A 27,556-nucleotide genomic window follows, 5' to 3' on the forward strand; every position below is an offset into this window, starting at 1 on the left:
ACGCGAGGCTCAAACCCACAGACCATAAGATTGTGACCTGAGCTGAAGTCGGACGCTTAAACGACTGAGCCACCCAGACGCCCCAAACATATTCTGATTTTGAAGTGTGTCTGCATTGCTATGAACTGTCCTCTTCGAACTGTTTTTGCTGCATGTCAGTTGTCTTTTTTTTAATTTTAATTTTTAATATTTATTTATTTTTGAGAGAGAGAGAGAGAGAGAACAGGGGAGGGGCAGAGAGAGAGAGAGAGAGAGAGAGAGAGAGAGAGAGAGAGAATATCCCAAGCAGGCTCCGTGCCTTCAGCACAGAGCCCAATGCAGGGCTTGAACCCACGAACTGCGAGATCATGACCTGAGACGACACTGGGAGTCTGACGCTTAACCGGCGGAGGCACCCAGGTGCCAATTTTCAGTTGTGTTTAGGCATTTTTTTTATTTCTTAGATTTCTCTGATATCCCCACGATTGTTCAGTAGCATGTTGTTTACTTCCACATTTTTGTGGTTTTTCCAGTTTTCTTCTTAAAATTGATTTCTAGTTTCATACATACCATTGTGGTCAGACTAGGTGCTTGATAGGATTTCAGTCTTCTTTAATTTTGAGACTTGTTTTGTGGCTTAACATGTGATCTGTCCTGGAAAATATTCCATGTGCACTTGAGAAGAATGTGTATTCTGTTGCTTTTGGATAGAATGTTCCATATATATCTGTTAAGGACATCTGGTCTAATGTGTTGTTTTAGTTCAGTTTTTTCTTATTGATTTTCTGTGTGGATGATTCATCTTTTGATGCCTACTATTATTGTATTGTTATCAGTTTATTCCTCTAGGTCCATTAATATTTATTTATTATGGTACTCCTATGGTGGGTGCATATTTATTTAAAAACGTTATATCTTCTTGCTGGATTGCCCTCTTTATCATTATGTAATGCCTTTCTTTTTATTAAAGTCTTTGTTTTAAAGTTTATTTTGTCTAGTAAAAGCATAGCTACATCAGCTTTCTTTTCAGTTCATACTTGCATGGACTATCTTTTTCTCTACCTTTAATTTCAGTTTCTGTGTTACTTCTGAAATTAGTCTCTTTTAGGCACCATGTATATGAGTCTTTTTTTTTAATCCATTCAACTATAATGTACGTTTTGGTTGGAGAATTTAGTCCATTTACATTTATAAAGTAATTATTGGTAGGTATGTACTTATTGCCATTTTGTTAGTTGTTTTCTGGCTGTCTTTGTAGTTCCTTTCTGTTCCTCTCTTCTTTCTCTCTCCCCTGTGGTTTGATAACCTTCTTTCGTTTATGTACAGGTTTTTCTTCATTTTTTTGTGTGTATTTACTATAAGTTTTTGCTCTGTGGTTACTGTGAAGTTCACAAATAGCATCTTTATTTATATAATAGTCTGTTTTAAGTTGATGGCAACTTAAATTTGAACACATTCCAAAACTACATTTTTATCCCCCCCACATTTTGTTTTTGATGTCATATTTCATAGGTTTTTATTTTAGGTGCCCCTTAACTCATTATTGTAGTTATAGATATTTTTATTACTTTTGTCTTTTGGCCTTCATACTAGCTTTATAAGTGATTAATTCACCACCTTTACTATATATATTACCTTTCCCAGTGAGATTTTTTACTTTCATGTGTTTTCTTGTCATTAATTAGTGTTATTGCTTTTCACCTTAAAGGAATTCTTTTAACTTTTTTTTTTGTTTTTTTTTTTTTTTTTGGTAAGGACAGTTTAGTGGTGATGAACTCCTTTAGCTTTTGCTTATCTGAAAAATTCTTAGTTCTTCTGTTTTGAATGGTAACCTTGCCAGGTAGAGTATCCTCCTCCCACTCCCCCACCCCCCCAGGTTGGGTTTTCTTGGTTGGAAGTTTTTTTCTTTTAGTACTTTAAATATGTCATGTCATTCCCTTCTGGCCTGCAAATTTTCTGCTGAAAATTCTGCTGATAGCCTTACCGGTTTCCTTTGTACATAACAAATTGTTTCTCTCTTGCTGCTTTTAAGGTTCTCTCTTTATCTTTATTTTTATTTGTTTATGTTTTTGAGAGAGAAGAACAAAAGGGGGGGAAGGGCAAAGGGAGAGGGAGAGCCTCTCTCCCTCTAGTGTGGAGCCTGCTGTGGGGCTTGATCTCCAACTGTGAGATCATGACCTGAGCTGAAATCAAGAGTCGGATGCTTGATCAACAGAGCCACCCATGCACCCGGCTCTTTATCTTTAACTTCTGTTGTTTTAATTGTAATATTGCTTTGTGTGGATTTCTTTGGGTTTGTTTTGTTTAGAACTCTGGGCTTCTTGGACCTGGATGTCTGTTTCCTTTCCCAGATTAAGGAAGTTTTCAGCCATTATTTCTTCAAATAAGTTTTCTGCTCCTTTGCCTCTCCCTTTTCCTTCTGGGACTCCTATAGTGGGGGTGTTATTATGCTTGATGGTATCCCATCTGTCCTTTCATGTATCTTCATTTCCTAAAGTTTCATTTTCTCTTTTGCTTTTCTTTTTCTTCGCTGCTCTGTTTGGGTGGGTTCTGTTGCTTTGTGTTCTAGCTCACAGATTGTTCTTCTGCTTCATCCAGGGTGCTGTTGAACCCCTCCAGTGTATTTTTTAGTTCAGTTCTTGCATTCTTCAGCTCTGTGACTTTTTTTTTGGTGCCTCCTTTTATTTTCTTTCTCTTTGTTGATGTTCTCACTGTGTTCATCTTTTCTTCTCCCAAGTTTCGTGACCATCTTTATGACCATTACTTTGAACTCTTTATCAGGTAGATTACGTATCTGTGTTTCATAAAGATCTTTTTCTGAAGTTTTTGTCTTGTACTTTTGTTTGCAACCCATTCCTGTCTCCTTGTTTTGCCTGAGTTTCTGAGTTCGTTTCTATATATTAGGCAAAACGGCTACATCTCCTAGTATTGATGGAGTGGCCTTCTGTAGGAGATGACCCGGAGGCCCAGAAGTGCATTCCCCTTGGTCACCAGAGCCAGGCTCTCAAAGGGCATCCCCTGTGTGTTCTGTACATGCCTGCTGGTTGTGGTGGAGCTATGGCTATGGCATTGGAGGTGGTGAAGGAGATGTTTGCCTGGCTGTGGCATGGTTGGGCACTGAAGAGGGGGTACCAACCTCCACTAGCAGGCTAGAGGGAGATTATAAAAACGGTGCCCGCCAGTACCAGCCTTAGCACAATAGAATGTGATCACAAAAATGGCACCTGCCAACACTCTGTTCTTGGAGAGAGAACCATCAGGTGCCTTCTTCTCTGGAAGTTGCTTTAAGATGAGTAATTCGGTCTCCTTTACATGTGGTCTAGGAACTTTTCAAACTGCTGCTTTTGTGCTAGGTCTCAAGGTGAGTGAGTCTGCCTGCAAGACCTTTAAGAGTGTTTTAATTTTTTTTTTAATTACCTACATTTCTATGGTTCTCCTGGATGTAATCTTAGTTGATACAAAGTTCTGAGGGCTTGTCTTCCTGGTGCAGGGCCCACAGGTTGGGGTGCCTGATGTGGGGCACAAACCCCTCACCCTTCTGGAAAAAGTTCCATATTTTTTGAGATCCCTTCCAATTGTGGGTCATTGCCCCTGGGGTGGCATTTTGGCAAGAGCATGTCTGTCTCTGCCTCCCTTACCTGTCTCAGTGTGGCCCTTTTATCTTTTGTTGTAGAGGCACTGTTCATCTAGTTTTCACAGAACTTTTTCGGAGGAAATTCTTCCATTTTAGCTGTTGAATTTTGTGTCCATGGGAGGAGGTGAGTTTAGGATCTTCAGGCACTGCTGTCTTGAACCACTTCTCCAAATTCTGAAATCGGGAATCGTGAAACAAGATTGAGATTTTAATCACTGTCAAATGAAAATTATGTATCGTCATTATTTTAGAAATCATGAGATTATTCTGTTGAGTCCAGTTTATTGTTTATATAAGTCCAGATCCATATAATCATCGATTTGATGGTTTGACTGATGTTGAATGGGATGCAAATAACTAAGTAGTTTGAGGTTCTCATACTTTTTTCTGGCAGTTCTCTTTGTTTTTTGAAGTGAGTAATTTGAAGTCTAAAAAGACACTCTGTAAGTTAATGGTGCTACTCATGATTTCAGAGGAAAGTTATTTAGAAACCTTACAGGAAATATTTGCAAAAGTGATACTATTCCAGATTATCAATGAGTAAATGAGAGCCTGTAATAAATAAGCTGTTACATTAATTGTGAACTACTTTTCTCAGTTCTGAAACAACCAGTGTCCAGCTTACAATATCTGACAGAGGCAATGAAGATAATTTAGAATTTACTGTTTGATTTGTCAAAGTACGTCCAGGAAAGAAGAGCCACTTACTGAGGGTCGTCATGTGTTTCAAGTTCTTCAGTAACAGTGACCGTATACCAAACCATATTTAAGAAGTTAGCTTGAGATCTTACATTACATTTCAGTGAATTGTTTTTGGATTTTACACCAGAACTGAGCTCCTTGGTCCTTGTCATTTTGTGGTTTTGTATTGCAAGGTCCAGAGGTTTAAAACTAATAACACCATGAAAAATTCTCCATGAGTCATCCTGTCAGCTGTAGCTTCTGTCTGAGTCTTTCTGATGTAACTAATGTTTTATTGCCAGCTCAGCTAACAACTTTTCATGCTTTGGATCTATATCCTAATAAAAAGGTACAATGGTAGGTCATTTTCAGACTTTTATTTTTTTGTTCTTTCCATAATTTTTAGTTCTTTTAGTGACTTTCAGCCAGGCCAGTTATAAATTGTAGCTGGTGACAGGACCTACGACTGGTGTTTTTTTGAAGGGGGAGGAGTGGTAGTGGTCATTACTACTTTTGGTTCTATGAATCTGACTGTCCAGAGATCTAAAGCTCGAATTAACAGTTTAGCTAAAGTCAGCAGTATGTTCTAAATCCCTATACTTATGGGTACTTATGGGTACAGATGCCCTTTTAGCTGTTTTGTTTGTTATTTTGTGAAAAATGATGTAATAGTAGAGCTAGCTGGTTCGTATTCACGTTGGAGTAATTTCAAATTTAAGTGTTGTACTTTAGGCTATTTAAATTATTTTGTAGAAACAGAGAAGTAAAAAACCTAATTTATATCCAGGACACGGGATGCCTTAATCATTTTGATATTTTAAAGGAGATGTGGAAATAATGCACTCTCTTGCTAAGAAGTGACAGGTATGGTCAGCACAATTTCACAGCCTTAAAAAAAAAAATCACTGACCCTACTTGCCATGAAAATTAAAAGTTTTGGTTGTAACCTGATCTTTTCTTTTACCCTGCAGCATCTGGGAAGTTTGTTAACTTGAGTAGTGACGTTAATTTTATATAATATGGCTTGGCACGTTAAACCTATGGTTTCATCATTGGCTTTGGATTTTGCATTTCTGTGGATTTTGCTGAACTGAAAGCCTATTTGAATAGTGTTAGTCTTTAAGTTTATTTTTCTCCTCTACTTAATTTGTAGGTATGTCTCTAAAGTTCAGATTTTATTTGCATTTTAACTAATAGCTAATAATCATTAAGTGGTTATTCTGTGCTAGGCAGTGCTTCTCATTTAATGTTCCTCATTTTCTAATCTAATCCTCAACACAAATTTGTAAGGTAGGTAGTAGTATTATCATTATTTTACAGATGATTGTTAGAGAGGTTAAGCAACTTGCCCAAGTGCAAGCGCCTTTTCAAACTAGAATGTGAACCTTGTTCTTTGTTTTCTGAGACATCCCTGTTCCTGAGGCCTTGAGATCACACGTGATTTTCATTGCCTATAACTGTATTGGAACACTGTATTTTTTGCCTTGATATTTGCCATCATTTTATGAGGATTGAGCCTTAGAATTATCTTAGCTGTAACCTATTTTGCAGAGTTCTTTGTCTAGAAACTCTCCTCACTGGCATGAATTCCAATAAACTAGTGCTATGTGTCATGGATTCCAAGGTACACAGGCTTTTCACCCTGCATTTTAACATTGCTAAAGTCAGGATGTATCTTACAGTGGAATTTTTTGGAATTCTAAATTTAGTAGCTAACATTGTTTGCTAATGAAAACTCGACCACAGTCCAACAATGTAGGTAAAATATCCTTAACTTTATTCTCCTCATTTCAATCATCCCTTATTAAGAACCATCCAGAGTCCCAAATTCTTCATCATTACTAACCCCAAGAAAAAAATATCTACCTTGAAGGAGAGAGAGGGTAGGAATTAAGGTTTGAGTGTGATAATCTCTATTTTTTCTTTTGGGACATTTCTCATAGGAACAGTGTCAAAGCTAGCTCTTTTCTCACAAAAATCAAACAAGGAAAAATGACTTCTTATAGGCTCTTCATTATAAGCAAATATGTGAAAACACAAAGTTTGGCGGCCCTTTCCAATTCTTTTTTCATCTACAACAAATTCTGTTTAATAAACTTAAAGGAATATCCCAGTTAGAAAATTATGTATGTGTGTATATATATTATATACTTAAATATGTGTATGTATATATGTATAGTTAAACCTGGCTATAATTAGAAGTTTTACTAGAATAAATGTTTATTTAGTTAGGGTTTACGTAATTATCAAATCATAACTCCCTTTATACTGTAACAACACATGGGTGGAGTGTGAAAATAAAAACTTTGGGGAGGCCTCTATGTGTTGCTACCTGGGGCTTTAATATTAGAGCTCAGAACTTGTAAGAAAGGCATCCTGGACACTTGGGTGACCCAGTCGGTTAACCATCCTTCTCTTGATCTTGGCTCAGGTCATTATCTCACAGGTTCGTGAGTTTGAGCCCTGCATTGGGCTCCTCGCACTGACAGTGCTGAGCCTGCTTGGGATTATCTCTCTCTCCTTCTCCCTCTGCCCCTCCTGCACATGCTCTCTCTCTCAAAATAAATGAATAAACTTAAAAAACCTGGCATCCTGGGGCACCTGGGTGGTTCAGTAGGTTAAGTGTCCGACTTCAGCTCAGGTCATGGTCTCATGGTCCATTGGTTCCAGCCCCACTTTGGGCTCTGTGCTGACAGCTTGGAGCCTGGAGCCTGCTTTGGATTCTGCATGTCCCTCTCTCTCTGCCTGTCCCCCAGTTGTGCTCTGTCTGACTGTCTCTCTCTTTCTCTCTCAAAAATAAATAAACGTTAAAAAAAAAAAAAAGAAAGAAAGGCATCCTGAAGTCAAGTGAGTCAATGTAATTATAAGCTTGAGGCCCTTGGTTAGGATTTGTGATGTATGAGTGTGCTTGCTGTATAGGTTATCAAAAGTAAGGGCATCTAGTTGCCTTATCCCAGTGGCTCAAATTTTGACAACCCTTTCCTTTTTATTTATTTATTTTTTAAGTTTATTTATTTGTTTTGAGAAAGAGAGCACATGCACAATTGGGGGTGGGGGTGGAGGGAGAGAGAGAGAGTGAGAGAGAGAGAGAAAGAGAATCCTAAGGAGGCTCTGCACTGTCAGCACAGAGCCTGATGTGTGGCTCAAACTCATGAACTGAGTCATGACCTGAGCTGAAATCAAGAGTCGGAAACTTAACCACCTGAGCCACCCAGGCACCCCAGTTTCCTTTTTAAATTATGGTTCTTCATATTAGTACTTGGACTTTGTCTTACATCTGGAAGAATACATACACGCGTATGTAAATAAGCACAAACATGTTCATTGTTGGCTAAATGCCCAAGTCATCAATATGGTGTTTTCAAAAGCCAGGTACAGTTTGATTAAGTACATTAATATAATGTCTTCATTCAACTATAGCTCTTTTACATAAATATCGAACTAGAGGAGATTGTCAGTTTTATGCTTGGGTTACAGAATGGACAAGGACTTGAAAATAGAGGATTTTGTGCGGAACCGTTTCATCAGCCTGCTGTCGGGCTAACTGCAATTTAGTGATTAGAGAAAAATTATTGTGATTTAAAAATTTTTGTTCTTCATCTGTGCTTTAAGAATTTAGTAAGTGGATTGTGGTAAGCAAATTTTCCTGTACAGTAGTCCTTGCTCATCTTTTCATTCCATTTTTATCTTCTTTCCCCTCCTCTTCCATTCCCTAGTAAGAGAAAACCGCTCAGGAAGCTGGTTTTCAATCAGTAGTCTGGGAACTTCCGGGATTCTTTACCAGAATCTCCCTGGATGTTGCAGTCAGCCCCTGACGCAAGCGGCCATTGTTTTGGGGTAGGAGTTTCTGTAATGGCTATCAGGAAGAGTGGCTGAGGTTGCTAACTGCAGGTATTATCCTTTGCAGAAACTCAGCTGGGAATTCTTTCCTGCCAACTTTTATATTTGTTTCCGAATTAAAAAACATTCCCACCTCCCCACTTCCCCAACAAATAGGGATGGACTTCTTAGGAACTATTTCTAAAAGTTTGATAATCGTTTGTAATTGGTACATTCAGTAGAGCAATGTGCTCTTTACCCCAGAACCCCTTTTCCCTGACTTTGTTGTGAGTTAACATGCACTTATCACGGAAGTTTTTAGATTCTTTGCCTTTTTCTTTGGATCAATTTTGGCTTATGTAGGAGTTAAAGAAAATTGTAATTAAACTTTTATGTTAGAGGGTTTTTTCTTTTTTTAACTAAACTATCTCCATGACAAAAGTCATTCGAATGTCATTGTTTTGTTTTTTTTCTTACTGTCCTTACTAATAACCTTTTTTAAAGAAACATTTTATGGCTATTCTTAAGAAAGCCTGTTTTTATTACGCAGGCTAAATAATCTTTACATAAAATGCCATAGGTTGAGGTGATTTCTGAAAGGACAGACCTGAAAAGGAGAATGGGAAGAAATTTGGGAACACTTAGAGACTTGGTGTTTATATGTAACATCAAATTCTTATCAGGAAGCCCCAATAATATTTCTTTAAAAAAGACAACCAGGAGGAAAAGCAGTATTCTTTATAGCTTCTAGAACTGCAAGAAGAAAAGATGTAACCTTTGTTTTCTACTTTTGGAACATATTCTTAATAACTGATAATCCTGCGATGGTATTTTCTCTAGATTTCCGTTATAAATGCCAAACGTAAATAAACAAGAATTGTGATTTGATTATGATCAAAGGGTAGTAGATGCAGATCAACAGAGCAGTAATCAGCACCCAGATATCTTGTGGGGGTTGGGGAGGGGGTGACGGAAGGGAGGAAACTTTCTCTGCCAGGGAAACGAGGTAGAATATTTTAACGGTAAGATATTTCTCTTTACCTCAGTCTTTTTAACCTGTAAAATGGAAATAATAATAATAATATGTACATGTATACATAAGTATATAAGGATTAAATGAGATAGTACATGTTAACAGTTTAGAATAGTGCTGAGCACTTAATATTTAGATTTTAGTGACAGCTCCTAGCACCTGAAATTTAAAGATTTAACAAAGGAGTTAAGATATTAAAAAAATTGAATCTAGCTTTTTTGTCTGCCTGTTTGTTGAATCTTGCTTTGGGAAAGTTAGTGTAAGATTTAAATCTCTTATTCTGGTTTAATAGAATGAATAAATTGAATAACAGTCTTACCAGTGAGATAACTACATTTAACCCTTTTTTTTTTTTTCTTTCCTTTGTTTCAGGTTTCCCCTCAAAAAACCTATAAGGTAAGTTGTTCAGTTGCCCTTCGTATGTTCAGGTTAACTCTTAATTAGAAGCATTCCTTCGAAATTATGGTGGATTTTTGTGGCTTTTGAATATGTGGATTTTTTATATTAAGTAGTTTAAAATATCAAAATGTTTTACAAATTTAAAATATAACAGGTGTTGCATATTTTTTCTGGAGAGAGCATTGTTTTGATAACATTTTCAATGTTTTTAATGTAAGCATTTTAAAAGTTTGTTCAAATTGATAGTTAAGGTCACTCCCTACGAAGAGATTTAATTTTAAAATCTATTGTGACTGTTTTCAGTTGTGAGTAGCTTGGGGAGTGCGAATGGATTGCCAGTTTTTGATGTGTTTTATCACTTTGGTAACTACAGCTGCCTTTAGTTAATGAACTTTGGCAAACTGAATCAGTCTTAATTACTTTAAGCCAGTAAAGGGAAAAATCCAGAATGTTCAAATATGCCTATGCCCACATCCATATCTCCATATGTATTCATACCCTGGGATTAAATGCCTTTTCCTCAGTACTTGTTCTTCAACATCTCTTTCTCATCCTGGTTGTTGTGAATATTATTTACAATGTAGGTAGTATATCATTCCTAACTATTATACTACTTTTGTCATTTGTAGTGACAGTGTGGTCCAGGATACCAATGCTGATCTTGACATTTCAGTTAATTGGTAGTGTATGTGTTACGGCGAGGGTCTTATCTGCTGCCCAGCCACTATTTGATCACTGTACTTGGGTAGGCCATAGGAAAAATAATGATTCTAGTGTCAACTGGGCCTGCCTGACTTGTGTAGCTAGAGCTATAGTGAGGCTCGCCTAAGATTTTTTTTTTTTTTTTAACTTTTCTCATCCATGCTATATTTACACAGTGATTTTGAACCTGATCATAGTATATGTAGAGTCTGGTCGAGGAATGTGTTTAATTATTTTCAGGCACTGTTTTCTTACCTGTTCGGTGGAAATAATAGTAACTTGTGAAAACCACTGAAAGAATTTAAGTTATTTCTAAGAATAAAATAGACTTAATGCTAAATACTACTTTTATTATTTTTAAGCACTTTATATAACCAAATAAATAGACTCTTTATTACACATAGCACAGACTGAATTTAAAACTTCTTGAAAAACATACGTTAGAGAGATTTATGAGACTGTATAGGGTAAACTGATCAGCAATTTTTTAATTAAGTTTTTATTCTGTTGATTTGCTTGTAGTAAATATTTGATTGCTTTACTTTAATTTAGGCATGGAAGTATTTTGAACCGAGAGTCACCAACAGATAAGAAGCAGAAAGTTGAGCGCAGTGCATCGCATGATTTTGATCCCACAGGTAAAACACCATTTTTCCAAAGACTATTGAGAGTAATGAAGTTCAGACTGATACAGCTTAAGCTGTATAACTACCTGAAACACCAGGAGTTACTGTTTGGTCTGTTCAGGACTCTCCTTCCTCCTCAGTGATGTAATATAAACCCTGTGCATTCAGGAGGAGTTGCATGCATTTTTAACACTCAACACTATGGATTCCACTATGGAAGCATCATTGTAGAGTGTGATTTTTAAAAAAATAATCATGAGAAGAGAAATAGTTATTATATCATAATTAGAGATTCCAGGCAGACCAAGGACTTAGTGTTAAAATGAATCATAAGTATGAACAGTGGTAATTCATGAAATCAAAGCAGTAACAACTACAGATTTCTGTAGTTATTTAAAAATTCATGTGTGATTGTGGTAAATTGGACTATTAGATAAAATCCAACTTCAGAAATTAATGATGGTACGATTTTAGAGTGAGCAAATGAATAGAGATCCCTTTTTCTTCAGTCAAGTATTCTGAGCTTAGAGAGTCTTAAGTAATGTTGATCTTTCCTAAAGTTTTCATGCTAGTAGACTTCTGATTATTAAATTCTTAATTTTATACATACAGATTGAACTCCTTTTGTAAAATACGGTCTTTTGTTTTCTCCTTATAAACTCTCTCAGTATTTAATTTATAAAAAAATGCTTGATAATTTTGCTTTTGTCATTTGAAACTGATTTGTGTTCTCTGTGCTCATAACAATTTTCCTCAGTTGTACGTTCCTATGACAAAAGATAAAGTAAATGAATGCTAAGGTCTTAGATACACAAATAAAATATCTTTTTAGATATTTTTTGTTTATAAATACGATTTTTAATTTTTAAAAGTATATTTTTTGTGTCTAATATTTCATATTCTTAGTATAAACTGTTATTTTGAAAAAATATTATTATCTAGACAGGGAAGAATAGGAAGTGAATAGCTAATAATTTACTTGCATCTTGAGTAGTAGGTAAAAATGAAGTCCCGATCATCAATTTAGGCTTTGTGGTGGGGTATAACTTCTGGATTTCTATTAAAAGATAATTATCTCTGATACCTAACTTTGACATCATGAGGCTCAGTGGCTTTTATTTATTTATATGATTAGTTACTGTCTTGCTAATGAGTTTCTGCCCAAGTGCACCTAAATAGTATAGTCTTGTTAGAATGACTTACTCTGTATTGTTCACCTGTGATGTGCTGTCTCCAAAGACAGATTTAGTGGAGGGGTATGCAGTGCTTCAAAATGAGATTATCACAGCTTTTGGTGCTTTTGTCATCTCTACAATTGTCAGATGATACATTTTGTAGACTATTCATGTGTTGTTTTGTTTGAACATATTTTTATTGCACTATCTTTTCTTCGATAAATCTTTAAAATATGTCATTACCTGTGCTGTTCGTGACTGTTCTAAGTGCTATCACCTGTGATGTTCATACTTTGTGTTTGCACGATTTAACTTGATCATGATTCATTCTTTTTTCCCCCATGAATTTTTCCCCTTACATTGGTCTCCATATTTTCTATATCTCTCTCCTTTTCTCCCGCTCTTGTGCAGATAGCTCCTCCAAGAAGACAAAGTCTAGTTCAGAGGAGAGTAGATCCGAGATATATGGTAAGCTAATGTAGCTGATTCAGCCTTGCACCTTTGGAGCTTGCTTCATGCTGTTTCCTTTTTTTTTTTTTTTTTTTTTTTTTTAAATAACTGCAGCCCTCCTTGTGTCTGCTCTGCATGGCGTGACCTACTGCAGGGAAAGGGAGCCGGGGTTTTAATGTGGCTGCAACTGGGAAGCTTAAGGTTGCTAGAAACTAACATTGTAGAGTAAGGGTAGGCCACATGACCCATCTTCTCTTCCATCTTGTGGATGATGGGAAAGTGATGATGTCTGATATGTTTGAGTCAGCCTCCTCCATGTAACATGGATGGGCTTTGAATTCTTGGCATCTTCTTCCCGTGTCCCATTTGCAGAGATTGGATCATGTAGAATTTCATGGCACCAGTCTTTCCCTCTAAGTGTAGCACTGGTGTGATTCAGAGGTGTTAGCAGTTCTTTGGAATTCTTATTTGATTTTTTTATTTGTTTTTAATTGCCTTCATTATCTGAAAATGCTGTTCGTGTATGATTTATCCACAACAGCAAAAATACCTTAAGTATTTTATTTCTGTGGCTCGAAGAATTTGTTTACGCCTTTTAGAAGTTTCCCTGAAGCTTATTCTGAACGGGAAAATTTCAAAATGGTACCTTTTAAAGGTATTTTTCACAAAGAGCAGGTTTAATCTGAATGGTTAACTTTTTACAACAGAAGATTGAAACACTAATATTTCTAGACTGTGTCCTGTCTTCCAAAGAGAATATAAACCATGTTTGTGAAGTTCATGTGTGTTTTTCCCTTTCCTCTGCACAGTGTTACCTGCCGTCCTCTTCCCTTGTTTTGGCATCCAGTTCGTTTTTTGAGAAAAGTGAATAGGAGAAGCACTGCTTGGAGCCAAGACTTTTAAAATAACTGAAAGACTAATAAGTTACTTCTTTTTATGAAGATTCCAAACTTGTCCTCAAAGGAGAACCAGGTCTTCTCTCAAAGAACAAAAAGTCTATCAGACGCAAGTTCCCCCAGATGTAGCTGTTTCCTAGCTTGACATACATGAAAGGAAACAAATATATGAGAATGCCCCTCCCCCCTTTAAGACATTTTGTAATTTGTATTTCCTGACACTTGAGCCCACAGTGTCACATACTTTTTAATATTACGAGGCTTCAGTGTTTGGTTATAAACCAGTTAATGCTTCTCTGTGGGAAAAATGCGGTTCTTTGCTTTGGTTTTGGTGACCAGTACCTTTTTCGTGCAGTGAAACCTTTTACAGTAGTTCAAGATGAAATGTGCACCGTGCTGTATGGCATGGCAGGTTTGTGTTTTTCCTCCCTTCCAAAGTATTTGGCTTCTCATAAGTAAGAAATAGCTTCCGAATTTCTCGAGACTCTGTCTTTCTGTTCTACATAAAGAGCTTCCTATGGTTTATCCTCTCCTTAGGAATGTGAACACCATCTTTACGGCCCCCTTCTTTTCCAGTAGCCTTTGCAGTGTTGTATTTCACCTCCCCACCATTTTCCTAGATCTGTGGTATGTATGCAAAAGCTTGCTGTTTGATTTGGATGTTAATATTTCAGTGATAGGAATATCAATGCTAGTTCAGGCATGCCATTCGCTTGTTAGTAATAGAAACATTTTAAGTGGTAATGGGGAAACAAGGTGTGGCTTCTTTGTATGTTTGTTTCTTGAAAACCCTCGAAATACCTTTTCTGGAAGGAACTGAGCCGTGAGTCTTTAAAAAGCACTTATAAAAGGGATGAGTTGATCGGAACAGAGTTAGCATACTAACTTAAATCTCTTTGACATTACAAATATTTTGTCACCTGTGTGAATGGACTCCTTCAGACTTTGTGCAGTTAGCACAGTTGGAAAGGAATCTCTAGGGAGTCCAGAAAAGCTTGGAAATACTGAAATATGATGGAGTAGAAATGTAGCAACTGCTGACTTTGCTTTAGTGTAGGGTCTCTTAACAAGCCCACTTCTAACTTTTGAGATTATATATGGTCTTGGGGTAAAATTCATTAGCTCACTACTTAGACGAATGCTAGTTCTTTGCTTACAAATTACTTATTTTGAACTCCCTTGGCTATTTTTAGAGCTACTTCGTGAGGTAGATTTACTTTGCTCATTTTAAAAGGAAACCAAATGTTTGTTTTGTATGGACTTCTTTTGTTAGGTTTCTGCCTGGTGCAGTAGGTCAGTACTTATTCCATTTCTCCTTATTTTTCCTTCTGCACCTTTTGGAGTCCGTTGATCACGAGCAGATCGTGTTTCTGATTTGCAATTTTAATTATACTTAATTTTGTCTTTTTCTCACTACTATCGTAATGGAAAATTCTGTGGATTTTTGTGGGATATGAGAGAAGGGCAAGGGAATTTTGAGTTTGCAGCTTCTTCCTACCTTCTGTCTTGTTTCATGAAGAGATTCTAGCTGATAGTATTATGTACAAGAAATTAACCCATGTCTTTTTGAACCTGTCTTAATCTGCTGGGACTACTATAACAAAATACTAGAGACTTGGCTTAAATAACAGAAATGTATTTTCTTGAAGTTTTGGAGGCTTGAAGTATGAGATCAGGGTGCCAGATTCTGGTGAGCTCTCTTTCCTGGCTTGCAGATGGCCACCTTTGGCTTTGTGCTCACATGGCCCTTCTTTGGTGTGAGCTCATGTAGAGAGAGAACAATCTCTCTGGTGTCTCTTCTTCTAAGGACACGAGTCTCATCACGAGGGCCCCACTCTCTTGACCTCATCTCATTCTGATTACCTCCCAAAGGCCCCATCTGCAAATACCATTACGTTAGGGGTTAGGGCTCAGCATATGAATTGGGGGGGGGGGACACAAGCAGCAGTCCGTAACAGAGGCAGACTATTAGTACTTGAACTGTCCTGGTTGGATACTTCAGAGTGTATTTTTAAAAAAATTCTTATTTTTTTAAATTCAGCTTCTTCAGATTCATAAATATAAAAGTCCTTGGTTTGACTCTTACTCTCACCAAGTTATTATTCTTTCTGCTTTCTTCTTTAGCCTGACAAAGAGCATTCTACAACATGAACCTTTTATTTCCTCATAAGTCATTCACTTCTTAACCTCTTGAAATCTGACCTCTGAACACGTACTATCTGGAAGGTGAACCAGAAGATCCTTAAAAATCAGTACTTTTTCTCAGTTCTCACCTTCCTCTGAACAATTTGGCAGTGCTGATGCCCTTTTTTTTTTCATTTCCATGGTATTGCATTAATCTGGTCCTTTTCTGTCTGCAATTGTTTTGGCTTTTCTTTACTTGATTGCTTTTTCCCTCTTATAAATGTAGGCATGGTCCACTTTTCTGTCCTTGATCTTTTCTCCTGTTTCCAGTCTTCTATTTTTAACCATTTCCTGAATACTTTCACTCTAACCATCCTTCAATTTTTTTTTTTTAATGTTTATTTTTGAGAGAGACACACAGAGTGCAGCAGGGGAGGGGCAGAGAGAGAGAGAGAGAGGGAGACACAGAATCCAAAACAGGCTCCAGGCTCTCAGCTGTCAGCATAGAGCCTGATGTAGGGCTCGAACCCATGACTTGTGAGATCGTGACCTGAGCTGAAGCCAGTCGTTTAACCAACCGAACAACCCAGGTGCCCCTAACCATCCTTCAAATTCGGAATGGCCAGTGTGCGATTCATCATTGTTCCCAGTGGCCAGAAATCAGACTTTCTTTTGATTTCCCTGATTCTTTTCATGGTACTGCCGTTCTTCCATTCACCTAGTCTCATTTTCTTGAAGTTACCTTTGACTTCTCTCTTTCCCCTGTCCTCGGTAGCCCACTGTTTGCCAAGTCCCATTGATTCTACCCTCACGTTATTTTTCAGCCCTCACTCGGTTCTGTTACCACCGCTTTGTTCAGTTTTCCATCACAACATAAGACTATTTTCGTAGACTCGTAACTTTGTTTCACATCGATTCACTTCCTTTTCTCCATTCTACTCTTTCTGTTAGTACTACTAAAGTAAGGATTTGGTCATTCACTCACTTACTAGGAGAGTACAGATAGTTCAGATATGCTGTAATTTGTTTCCAGTTTATCATTCTGCCCTAATCTCCTACTGTTAACTTCTACTACCACTCACCTAGAGATACCAGCCCCTCCTCCAAAGTTTCACTTTCCAAACATAGCTTGGTATTCTTTTTTTGCGCATGCCATTCCCATTGTCTTGAACGGTTTACCTCCTTTTAACTCTCCTTCCTACAAGGCGCCATTCAAATACTACCTCCAACATAGGGCTTTCCTAGATCCACCCCACTCCACTGTTGTCTGACCTTCGACATCCTGCTTTGTGTCTACTGTTTTGACTGTCTTGTTATTATTTATCTTCATCTGTGCATCTCCCGTAGTACCTGACACAGGGGGGGCACACATCAAGTGAGTTATGAATGAGTGATTATTGATATTGGAATAAAGTATTTTAGTAAAGAGAATCGATAGAATAAAATGGTAGCTCACCTTGATTGGATCTTTCTTGTCTTCAGAAGAATTTTAAGGTAGAAGAAAATTTAACTTAGAAAAGAGCCTCATTGCTGGTAATAGTCTAAAAGAATGAAATCAGCCTACTTGGAAGTTAAGGCTTCCTCTTGCTGGCAGCATTGTGCATTTAGAATCCAGAAGCTTCTTAATCAAAGGATTATCTGAGGTCTTACTCATAAAACATGTATGTCTGGCAGCAGTTTAAAAATGAGCTGTTTTTTATGAGGTTGCACATGGTCTTTCTCCACACCCTTCCCTGAAGCTAATTCTTAAGAGGTGAGACTTCGAGAAGTTTGGTCATGTAATAAAATCAAAGGTGAAGAAAGACTAATGTGCTTTCCCTGGAATAAATGCAGTATGGAAGGGTTCACATATTGCCTTGCGTATTTAACACTCCATTTTCCGTAATTTGCTCTTTGGCACTTTGGTTGTTGCCTTTCTCCACATATGTCTTATAGTGAAATCAGAGAGAACTTTCTCCTCTTTTTCAGGGGACCTTTTCATGACTTCTTCCCTCCCCACTCCAAAGCACTACAAAGGCTTGATTTTTTTTCACTTTTCAAAATATCATCCTTGGTAATTACCTTTTAAGTAACAAACAGTCATTTTATATTGGTTTCAAACCAATATAACATTCTGTTATAACAAGAAAAAGAAATGTCTTGTTATAAAGAGAAAATAAAATTTAGGAGAAGAATAGTATTTATATAAATTTTAAAGAACACTCTTCACTGATGATATGAAGCATGATGTCTGTTAGCTTCCAGGTGAAATATGATAAACTTTAAAAAACAGGAAATAAAGAAAAATTTATTTGTAACTAGAGTTATTTTAGGGTAGGTGGGAAATCAAATTACTTTAGTTAGAATTAGGCAAGGCAGGAGATTAGTGTCCTTATAAAAGTACTTCACTACTTTGCATGGTTTTCAGGCCTATGATTTTACTTTTTCCTAAAAAGTGATTGAATATGGTTTAGAATTTCCCGTATATAAAATACATGCAGATTTACTTAGTGAATATACAGTGAGTACCTATTGTATGCCAGGCACTATGATAAGGGATGGAGATGCAAAATAATAGGATCTGTACGTGCTTTCTAGGAGTTCACAGTCTAGCACAAAAGAAGAATCTTAATACGTTTTGGTAAGTACTGTAATAGAGATAGGCACTTGTTTACCAGTGCTCCGTATGCCCTTAACAAGTGGATAGCTGTGAAAACAATCTTCATGTGGCACTAAGAACAATGGGAATGAGGAAGTATTACCATGACCAAGTTTCAGGGGAGGTTGAGCCTCACCATTATCTTACTTGTTGAGCACTTTCTGCCTGTCTTCACACATGGCACTTGGATGCAGCTCCAAAGTGATTTGGGACCGTATAGAAACTCATACTCAGAGGTCAACACATTGTATGCAGTTATCACAGACAATAAGTGATTCAGCAAGACAGAGCCACAAACAAACTATGAACTACATGTGTTTGTAAAAACCAGAAAAAGTAAAAATGGTGGACGGTGTTTGTTGGTTGGTTGGTTTTTAATCAATGAAATTTGAAAATGGCTGTTTCGGAGTTAGGACTCCACTGTTATCTCTCCCTTCTTTTATAACATACAGGGCCTGTTATCTGTACCATACTTGGATTCTTTATTAAACATTGTCATTGTTTCTCTATTTGTTTCTCTTTTGTCCTTTCCTGCCAAGATTTTAAGTTCTTGGAGAGCAAAGGCTTCTAGTAGTTTTGTACTTTTCACAACACCTATAGACTGTGGTATTAAATAACTAGTAGACAGATGTTCAATGCAAATTTGTTAAATTAAGAAAGTGGGTTCTAGTTTGTCAAAAAGGATATTTCAGTGATATAATAATTTAATCTTCGGTGATTTCATTGTTGGTGTATTGGTGATTTCAGTGTTAAGGGTGTTAAGGGTGAGATTTGGGTTAAAACAGCTTCTGGTCTACAACAAGTAGAACATTTCTCCCAATGAGGCGCCTGGGTGGCTCAGTTGGTTAAGCTCCTGACTTTGGCTCAGAACATGATCTTGTGGTTCGTGAGTTCAAGCCCTGCGTCGGGCTCTCTGCTGACAGCTCAGAGCCTGGAGCCTGCTTCAGATTCTTTGTCTCCCTCTCTCCCTTCCCATCCCCCGTTTGCACTCTCTCTCCCAAAAATAAATAAATAAACATAAAAAAAAATAATTTCTCCCAAGAAAAAAGAAAAGCATTTTATTTGGTTTTCAATGGGAAGGGACATAATAGATCTAAGCATTTGAAAGACCAGATTTATGAATTTTGAATGGAACAACAGCTTAGTTTTTAGTTAATTATGACCCCCAATGTAAGGTTTTGCAGATGGCATAGATTCATAGGACAAAATAGGATCATTAATTTGAATTCCGTGGATTCTGAATCGGCTGTATATGTAAGTCGTGTTTTCTTTTTGTATTGTTCTAGTAGTTCTTATATGTTAAAGTATATCAGATTCTCAGATTAGCAGATAGAATAATAATAAATGGACAATATAGTGGGGTTGGGGAGAGGAGAAAGATAAATAGGATATGTACATAGCTCTTTCTCTGTTTGCTCTTCTCCTTTGGGCCTCATCTCCTTTTGATGTAGAATTAAGAGGGAAAAGTGATCAAGCTGGACAGTTTTGAATTGTAGAAAACAGGTTTGCAGTATTCTGAGGTAATTCTACTATATCGTTCAAATTTTAGCAGTCTGTTAGGACCCTAGACATAGTTGCTAAAATTGACGGTGATGGATTTTTTTTCTCTCTTATTAATGACTTTCTTTTCTGAACTTCCATCTCTAGACTCCTCAACGTTTCCAATTAAAGAAAATTTCTCTGTGTCTGAACATGTGCCAGTTCCTGAGATAAGATTATAAACAAGATAGAGACCCTATACTCTTGAAGCATATAATCTAGTGAGAAGAGAAAAAGAAATAGGAATCAATTGTGAATGATAATGATACTGTGGACATAACAAGAGGGTGCAGTCTGTAAGGGGGTACCCGACCCAGTCTGGATGTTTAGGAAAAGCTTATAAGAGAAGGTGATTTGTTTCTCGAGGCCTTCTTGCTGTCTCCCATATTCTTTTTTTTTTTTTTTTTTAATTTTTTTTCAACGTTTATTTATTTTTGGGACAGAGAGAGACAGAGCATGAACAGGGGAGGGGCAGAGAGAGAGGAAGACACAGAATCGGAAACAGGCTCCAGGCTCTGAGCCATCAGCCCAGAGCCTGACGTGGGGCTCGAACTCACGGACCGCGAGATCGTGACCTGGCTGAAGTCGGACGCTTAACCGACTACGCCACCCAGGCGCCCCACCTGTCTCCCATATTCTAACGTTGCCTTCTTATAAGAAGAAGCCCTACTCTGTAATATTTCCCTTCTCTATTCCTTCCCCACCCAAATCTAATTTGGTTGTTTTGTTAAAACAAAACAAAATGAAATTTAGACAAAGACATAAATGAGGATTGATCCTTTTAAGAAGCATTCCCATTAATGACAGGAGTTTAACAGAAAAATGTTTTTTTTTGTTTTTTTTTTTAATTTATTTTGAGAGAGAGAGAGTGGAGGCAGGGGTGGAGAGAGAGAGAGAGAGAGAGAGAGAGAGAGAGAGAGAATCGCAGTGTCAGCACAGAACCCAACACAGGGCTTGAACTCATGAATCATGAGATCACGATCTGAACCCAAACCAAGAGTTGGACGTTTAATTGACTGAGCCACCCAGGTGCCCATAAGTTAAAAGTGTTTATTAATTGATTTTTTATTGATGGCATGGAGAGATGAGTGTTATATTTCTGAGCATGAAAATCCAAGGGCATGCTACCCCTCATCATAATAAAATAATAACATTTATGAGCCGTTATTTATGTTTGTCAGGCATTAAGCTAAGTACTTAATATATATTATATTCAAGTGAAATACACAAATGTAGCAAAACTCTTAATGCCCATTGCTTCTCTCCCTCATTTTTTACAAGCATCCTATTCTCTACAGGGATCAAAAAAACAGTCTGTTTAAGAAGGCCAGTGGCTTAGCACAGCAAACCCCAACATTAGAAACCTTTAATTCACTGATTTTTCAGCTCTTGGGAGGTAGGGTAGGAGAACTGGGGAACATAGATATAAGTATGAGAAAAATCTCTATATTCAGTGTTGCAGCTGTCTTGATTTTTATTTTAAAGTCATGATATCTTACTTTGAAATTTCAGGGGCACCTGGGTGGCTCAGTTGGTTAAACTATGAGATCAGGTCATGATCTCATAGTTCGTGAGTTCGAGCCCCATGTTGGGCTCTGCGCTGACAGCTCAGAGCCTGCTTGGAATTCTCTCTCTCCCTCGTTCTCTGCCTCTCCCCTGCTCATGCTTGGTCTCTCTCAAAAATAAAAATAAACATTTAAAAAATTTAAAAAACAAATTTTAAATAATTTTAAAGGAAATAGATCATCAAATATTTATTTTTCTAATACCGGGCATGGATTTTAAAAGATTCTGATAAGCCATTGCTCTTATTCTAGTCTGATTCTTATATTGATTGTATTATGTACTAGAAATTTACAAAGAACACTTCTTCCTTGATTTTATAACTTTTCCCAATTACTTGAAGGACGCAACATTAAGTCAAACATTGAATTCTGATAGATTATCTTTTTCCTCTGTCCCCGTTTCAATGTACTGTTTTGTGGAAGTGGTGAATTTGCTAATTCAAATACTGTTTGGTGTTGAGTAGTCTCTAGAATTGAGGGTTAACAGATTTTGATATTGAAAATCAACTTTCTTGAGGTACAATTTGTATAAAATAAGTTGCAGTCCTTTTAAGTGTACCGTTGGATGAGTTCATTTTGACTCATCCGTTCATTTTGACAAATGAATACATTCATGTAACCATTACCTTAATTAAGATACAGGACCATCACCCCAGAAAGTTCCTGCGTGTCTCTTTGTGGTCATTCTTTTTTTTTTTTTAATTTTTTTTTCAACGTTTATTTATTTTTGGGACAGAGAGAGACAGAGCATGAACAGGGGAGGGGCAGAGAGAGAGAGAGGGAGACACAGAATCGGAAACAGGCTCCAGGCTCTGAGCCATCAGCCCAGAGCCTGACGCGGGGCTCGAACTCCCGGACCGCGAGATCGTGACCTGGCTGAAGTCCGACGCTTAACCGACTGCGCCACCCAGGCGCCCCTCTTTGTGGTCATTCTTACCCTTCCTCCCAACCCTGCCCCTAGGCAACCACTAATCTGCTTTTGTTACTGTTCTTCAGTTTTACCTGTTCTCCATTGGAATAACATAGTATGTACTCTCTTTTGTATCTGTTTTCTTCTGCTTAGCATGATGTTTTTGTGATTCTTACATGTTTGCTACACGTGTGAGTTATTCCTTTTTTTTTTTTCCTTGCCAAGTAGTATTTTTTATAACGGATACACGACAGTATGTTTATCCATTCACGTGTTGATGGACGTTAGAGTTGTTTCTAGTTTTTGGCTCTTATGAACAAAAGTGCTATGAATGTTTGTGTACCAGTCTTTATGTGGACATGGGTTTTCATTTCTCTTGGGAGTGAAATTGTTGTGTCATGTGTAAATGCATACTCACCTTTTGATTGGAGTGCTCATGTTTATAAGAAATTTCTAAACTGTTTTCCAAAGCATTTGTACCATTTTACACTCCTATCAGCAGTGCATGAGCATTCCAGTTGCTCCACATCCTTGCTAACATTTGATATTATCAGTCTTTTTATTTTTAGCCATTTCTAGTTACCGTATAGTAGTATCTCATTGTAGTCTTAATGGGCGTCTTCCTGATGACTGCAGATGTTGAGCACCTTTACCTGTGCTTATTGGCCATTCAGTATCTTTCTTTGTGATGCGTTTATTCAGATCTTTTATTCTTTTTCTTTTTTATATATAATTTTATGTTTATTTTTTTTAAATATGTTTTATTTATTTTTGAGACAGGGAGAGACAGAGCATGAACAGAGGAGGGTCAGAGAGAGAGGGAGACACAGAATCTGAAACAGGCCCCAGCCTCTGAGCTGTCAGCACAGAGCCCGACACGGGGCTCGAACTCACGGACCGCGAGATCATGACCCAAGCCGAAGTCGGCCGCTTAACCGACTGAGCCACCCAGGCGCCCCAATATAATTTTATTTTTAAGTAATCTCCACACCCAACATGGAGCTTGAACTCACAACCCCAACTTCAAGAGTCACATGCTTCACTGACTGATCCAGCCAGGTGCCCCAAAATCATTTGTTGTTTTTAAAAGGTGTCCCCTAGGGGCGCCTGGGTGGCTCAGTCGGTTAAGCAGCTGACTTTGGCTCTGGTCATGATCTCGCCGTTCGAGAGTTCAGGCCTGCGTCAGGCTCTGTGCTGACAGCTCAAAGCCTAGAGCCTGCTTCGGACTCTGTACCTCCCTCCCCTGCTCATGCTCTGTCTCTCTCTCTCTCTGTCTCTGTCTCTCTCTCACAAAAATAAATTAACATTTAAAATAAATAAAGTAAAATGTGTCCCCTATTATTGAATTGTAGAGTTGTTGTTGTTGTTTAAATATAATAAAGATACAAGTCCTTTATCAGATATTTGTGTCGTGAATATTTTCTCCTACTCTGTGGCTTGCCTTTTCATTTATCAGTGTTTGGAAGAGCAGATATTTAAATTTTTGAGTCCAATGTATGATTTTTTTTTCTTCTATGGTTGATGCATTTTGCATCCTAAAAGATCTCTGCCTACCCTAAGGTCTTGATGATTTTTTCCTGTGTTTTCTTATGAAAAGTTGAAACCTTTGTGTTTAGGTCCATGATTCACTTTAATGTCTCATGTAGGGTTACGAGTGAGGTTCATAGTTTGTGTTTCCTGTACTGTGATATACTTATTCCAGGCTTTCGGTTGTAGTAGGCTCACATACTTGTGACATTGCACGACAGTGAGAAATACGTGTATTCATTAACATGCAATCTTTAACATACCCTTTGTTTTGTGCATCAGACTTACTTAAAAGGTCATGCTCTTTGTACAAAAATCTTTATTCTGAAGAGATTTTTATTTTCTCATCATCACTATACTTGCATTATTTTCCATATTCTGTATATTGATTTTTGGTGGAGCATTTAGATACTGCAAAGCTGAAAGTATTAAATCTCTGGCTAACACAGAGTTCAGGATCTTTAGATCTTGATCTGTGATCAAACAGCCCTGGGTGTCAATCAGGGTTCTGTGATGGGACATCTCTCTTCCTCTGGTTGTGGCCCTCTTTTTCCCGCCTTGCCTTGACTACTTTTGTTTGCTGTCTAGCGAAAAGGAAAACAGTTCTCCTGTAGAATCCAGGTGAGTGTGTGAAAGAAATGAACTGGTTGAGCTCGCAGGTTCTTTCTTTGTCTTTTCTACTTTTTTCTCCTTTCTGTTTATTTTTCCTATGAGCCGGGGTCTGTCTTTGAACTTGTTCGTTTTGGGAGAAGATCTGCCGGTGCTCTTCTTTGTATAGTCAGTTTCCCTTACATAGTCAGTTTTTTCTGAGTAGATTTTTCTGAGAGTGAGATTGGATTTCTCTAGGGTTTACCAGGGGATGCTTCTAGCCTTATGTCCCAAAATACTTGATTTTCTTGGGTTTAAATACTAATTAGAGCACCAAAAAACACAGTGCGGTGGGGAGGATTTTGTGTTACAGATAAATAGCAGAGATGTGAATAGGCTTCCGTTCTGTCTCCTCTCTAATAATTCATCTTTTCCACTTTGCCGTAGCTGTTTTTAATCTTGAGGCAATTCTACTCTACCTGTCCAGTGAGAGACCAACATATATGGCTCTTCGTGATGTTCTTGTGTTTGTTTTGTTTATGGGGTTAGTACTCTGATTTTTGATAAGGGCCTCACATGTCATCTTGTGTTTCTCCAGATAGAATATAGTTCATTACAGTTCATTATTAATATGTAATAATGTCTTTTTCTCTCCATTTTCTCTTCCTTCTCTCTTTACCCTCTGGTTCTTGTGCAGGTCTTGTTCAGCGTTGTGTGATCATCCAGAAGGATGACAATGGATTTGGGCTGACGGTCAGTGGAGACAATCCAGTCTTCGTACAGTCTGTCAAAGAAGGCAAGGCATTTTTTAAAACAGTCTTGTCACTTGGGAGCAAACAGAGTAAGAACAGAAAAGCTTCATGTTTCTTGCGCATAATAAAATAATCACATGCATTGCTGGTCATGTGGCCTGTTGGGCTAGATCAGTCTTTAGTGTCATATTTATAGGTACAAATTTACCCTAGGTGATTTTCTTTGTACTCACTAGGAAGAAAACAGTCTCATATAGTTTTAGAAACCATATGACTCCTTGTTCATGTTTATTCATTATCACTTACAGAAATTTATGGACTTTTATTTTTTTCATGGCACCAGAGATATTTTGGTAGACCAGATTAAAGAAATGGTTATATGCTCAAAAACATCTACTTTTCCCAAGATGATAATAATATGTTCTGTTACTCTATGTCAAATACTTTATTTGGGTACTATAGTTGGAGGTAGGTATTTTTCATCCCCATTTTATAGGTGATATTGAGGCTTAGAGTAAGAAAACATAAAATTGACTGATTTTATGGTCATACAACTAGTGAGTGGCAGAGCCCATGTTTTTTAACCATTTGGTTATGTTGCCTTTTTCAAGAAGATTATCAGTACGTGGCAAATGAATTACATTTTGAGTAATGAATTTTTCTTACAGATGGAGCAGCCATGCGGGCTGGAGTACAGACAGGTGATCGAATCATCAAGGTAAGGAAAAGATGGAATTTATGGTAGATTAAAAAACAGCATATATTAGCCATATTTTGGGTTGGATTTGTTTTTTGGATTGGATTTTTCACTTGGAGTTTTACAAAAACAGTGCATTATATAGGATGTATTTATAAAAAACTTATTTATTTTAAGGTTAATATTATTCTACTGAAGGGCATAATAAAAGACTCGAATAAATGGAGTCTTGTTCTGGGATAGGAAAGTAAGTCAGTTATAAACATCATTTCTCTACAGACTAATCTGTTAGCAAGAAAGTCTCATCAAAATATACTGATATGATTGAGGAGATGTGTCACTACTTGTGAAACTGATGATTCTTCCAAATGAATTTTACAGAGCTACAAGAATAGCTAAAAAAACAAACACATGTTATGTGTATGGGTATGTGTGAGATGAGATGTAAGGATTAATTCAAAGCAAGTGGCTCTAGTCTAGATATAGACCTATCAATCCAGAAACAAGCCTGGAAATCTGACAAGCATGAAAAGAGTGGATTGGTTACTAATTACTCTTTTTTTTAAGCTTATTTATTTATTTTGAGAGAGAAAGAGGGAAAGAGAGCACGCACGCAAGTGGGAGAGGGGCAGAGAGAGGGAGAGACACTTCCAAGCAGGCTCCACACTTGTCAGTGCAGAGCCTGATGCTCTGCCGTAATCAAGAGTTGGATGCTTAAGCGATGGAGCCACCCCAGCGCCCCAGTTAGTAATTATTCTTGAGACAGTTGAGTAATTTGAATACTTAAAATCAAATTACTGTACAGGAAAACACACCATGAATGTATTTACAACTACCTGGAAAAAAAATATTTGAAACTTAGTATAGAGTAGGATATCCTTGCTTGTAAAGAGCATTTTTAAATTCCTAAGAAAAGAATAAATAGCTTAATAGAAAAGTAGGCAAAGAATTTTATCAGTTCCCCAAAGTAACTGAAATAAATATTATAGAGAATATGTCTCACCTCACTGATAACAAAGAAGTAGAAATTAAAATGGTGAGTGAGGGGCGCCTGGGTGGGTGGCTCAGTCGGTTGAGCATCTGACTTGAGCTCAGGTCATGATCTCACAGTTTGTGAGTTCAAGCCCCACATCAGGCTGTGCACTGATGGTGCGGAGCCTGCTTCGGATCCTCTGTTTCCTCTTTCTCCGCACCTCCCCAGCTTGGGTGCGTGCTCTCTCTCAAAAATAAACAAACATTTAAAAATAAAATGGTAGGTGCAAATATATTTGGTTGTGAGGAATTTTAAAGATTATTGATAATACACATTTGGCATAGTTTAGGTATGGTAAAATGGCTGTTTTCATAAACTTGTGAGTATAAATTGGGCAGAATCTATTTGGATGGAAATCTGTGAATTTGCATCAAAAATTATATACTTTCAAAAAGTATATAACCTTTGACCAGAAACTTCGCTTTTATGAACTTAAACCTAAGAAAGTAAGTTTACAAATGTGAACTGGTATATATACAGGGAAATTCATTTCAGCCTTATCATATTGAAAATTTGTAAACAGGCAAATGTGCATAAATGGAGGGTGAGAGAAAGAAATTCCATTTCATCTACATCTGTTAAAAAAAGAATGGATTAGGTCTGTGTGTACCTATATCGAAAGATATCCACAGTAGAATAAAAAAGTATTTGCAGAAAAAAAGGCAGATATAATGTATATGTATATGTGCCTGTGTATCTGGTGTGTGTTTGCTAAAATAGTGTCTCACAGATTAAATTTCTTGGTTAATAGTGATCATCTCTGTTGCGCATGGTTAGTATTTTACTGCT

General features: G+C 37.3%; 1 protein-coding gene across 3 annotated transcripts in view; it reads left to right on the forward strand.

The window, feature by feature from the left end:
- Positions 1 to 27,556, forward strand: part of ARHGEF12 (Rho guanine nucleotide exchange factor 12) — a 151,921-nt gene that overhangs the window by 63,580 nt on the left and 60,785 nt on the right. For 2 of the 3 annotated variants that reach the window (XM_040483331.1, XM_040483329.1), the window contains exons 2-6: positions 9,519 to 9,542; positions 10,800 to 10,885; positions 12,460 to 12,516; positions 24,983 to 25,081; positions 25,706 to 25,755. In XM_040483331.1, the coding sequence (XP_040339265.1) occupies positions 9,519 to 9,542; positions 10,800 to 10,885; positions 12,460 to 12,516; positions 24,983 to 25,081; positions 25,706 to 25,755 (316 nt within the window). The remainder of the gene's footprint in view (positions 1 to 9,518; positions 9,543 to 10,799; positions 10,886 to 12,459; positions 12,517 to 24,982; positions 25,082 to 25,705; positions 25,756 to 27,556) is intronic. The other variant, XM_040483330.1, reaches the window with a different exon arrangement.

Source organism: Herpailurus yagouaroundi, unplaced genomic scaffold, assembly GCF_014898765.1.
Source record: "Herpailurus yagouaroundi ecotype Mexico unplaced genomic scaffold, PumYag 161, whole genome shotgun sequence".
Lineage (NCBI taxonomy): Eukaryota > Metazoa > Chordata > Mammalia > Carnivora > Felidae > Herpailurus > Herpailurus yagouaroundi.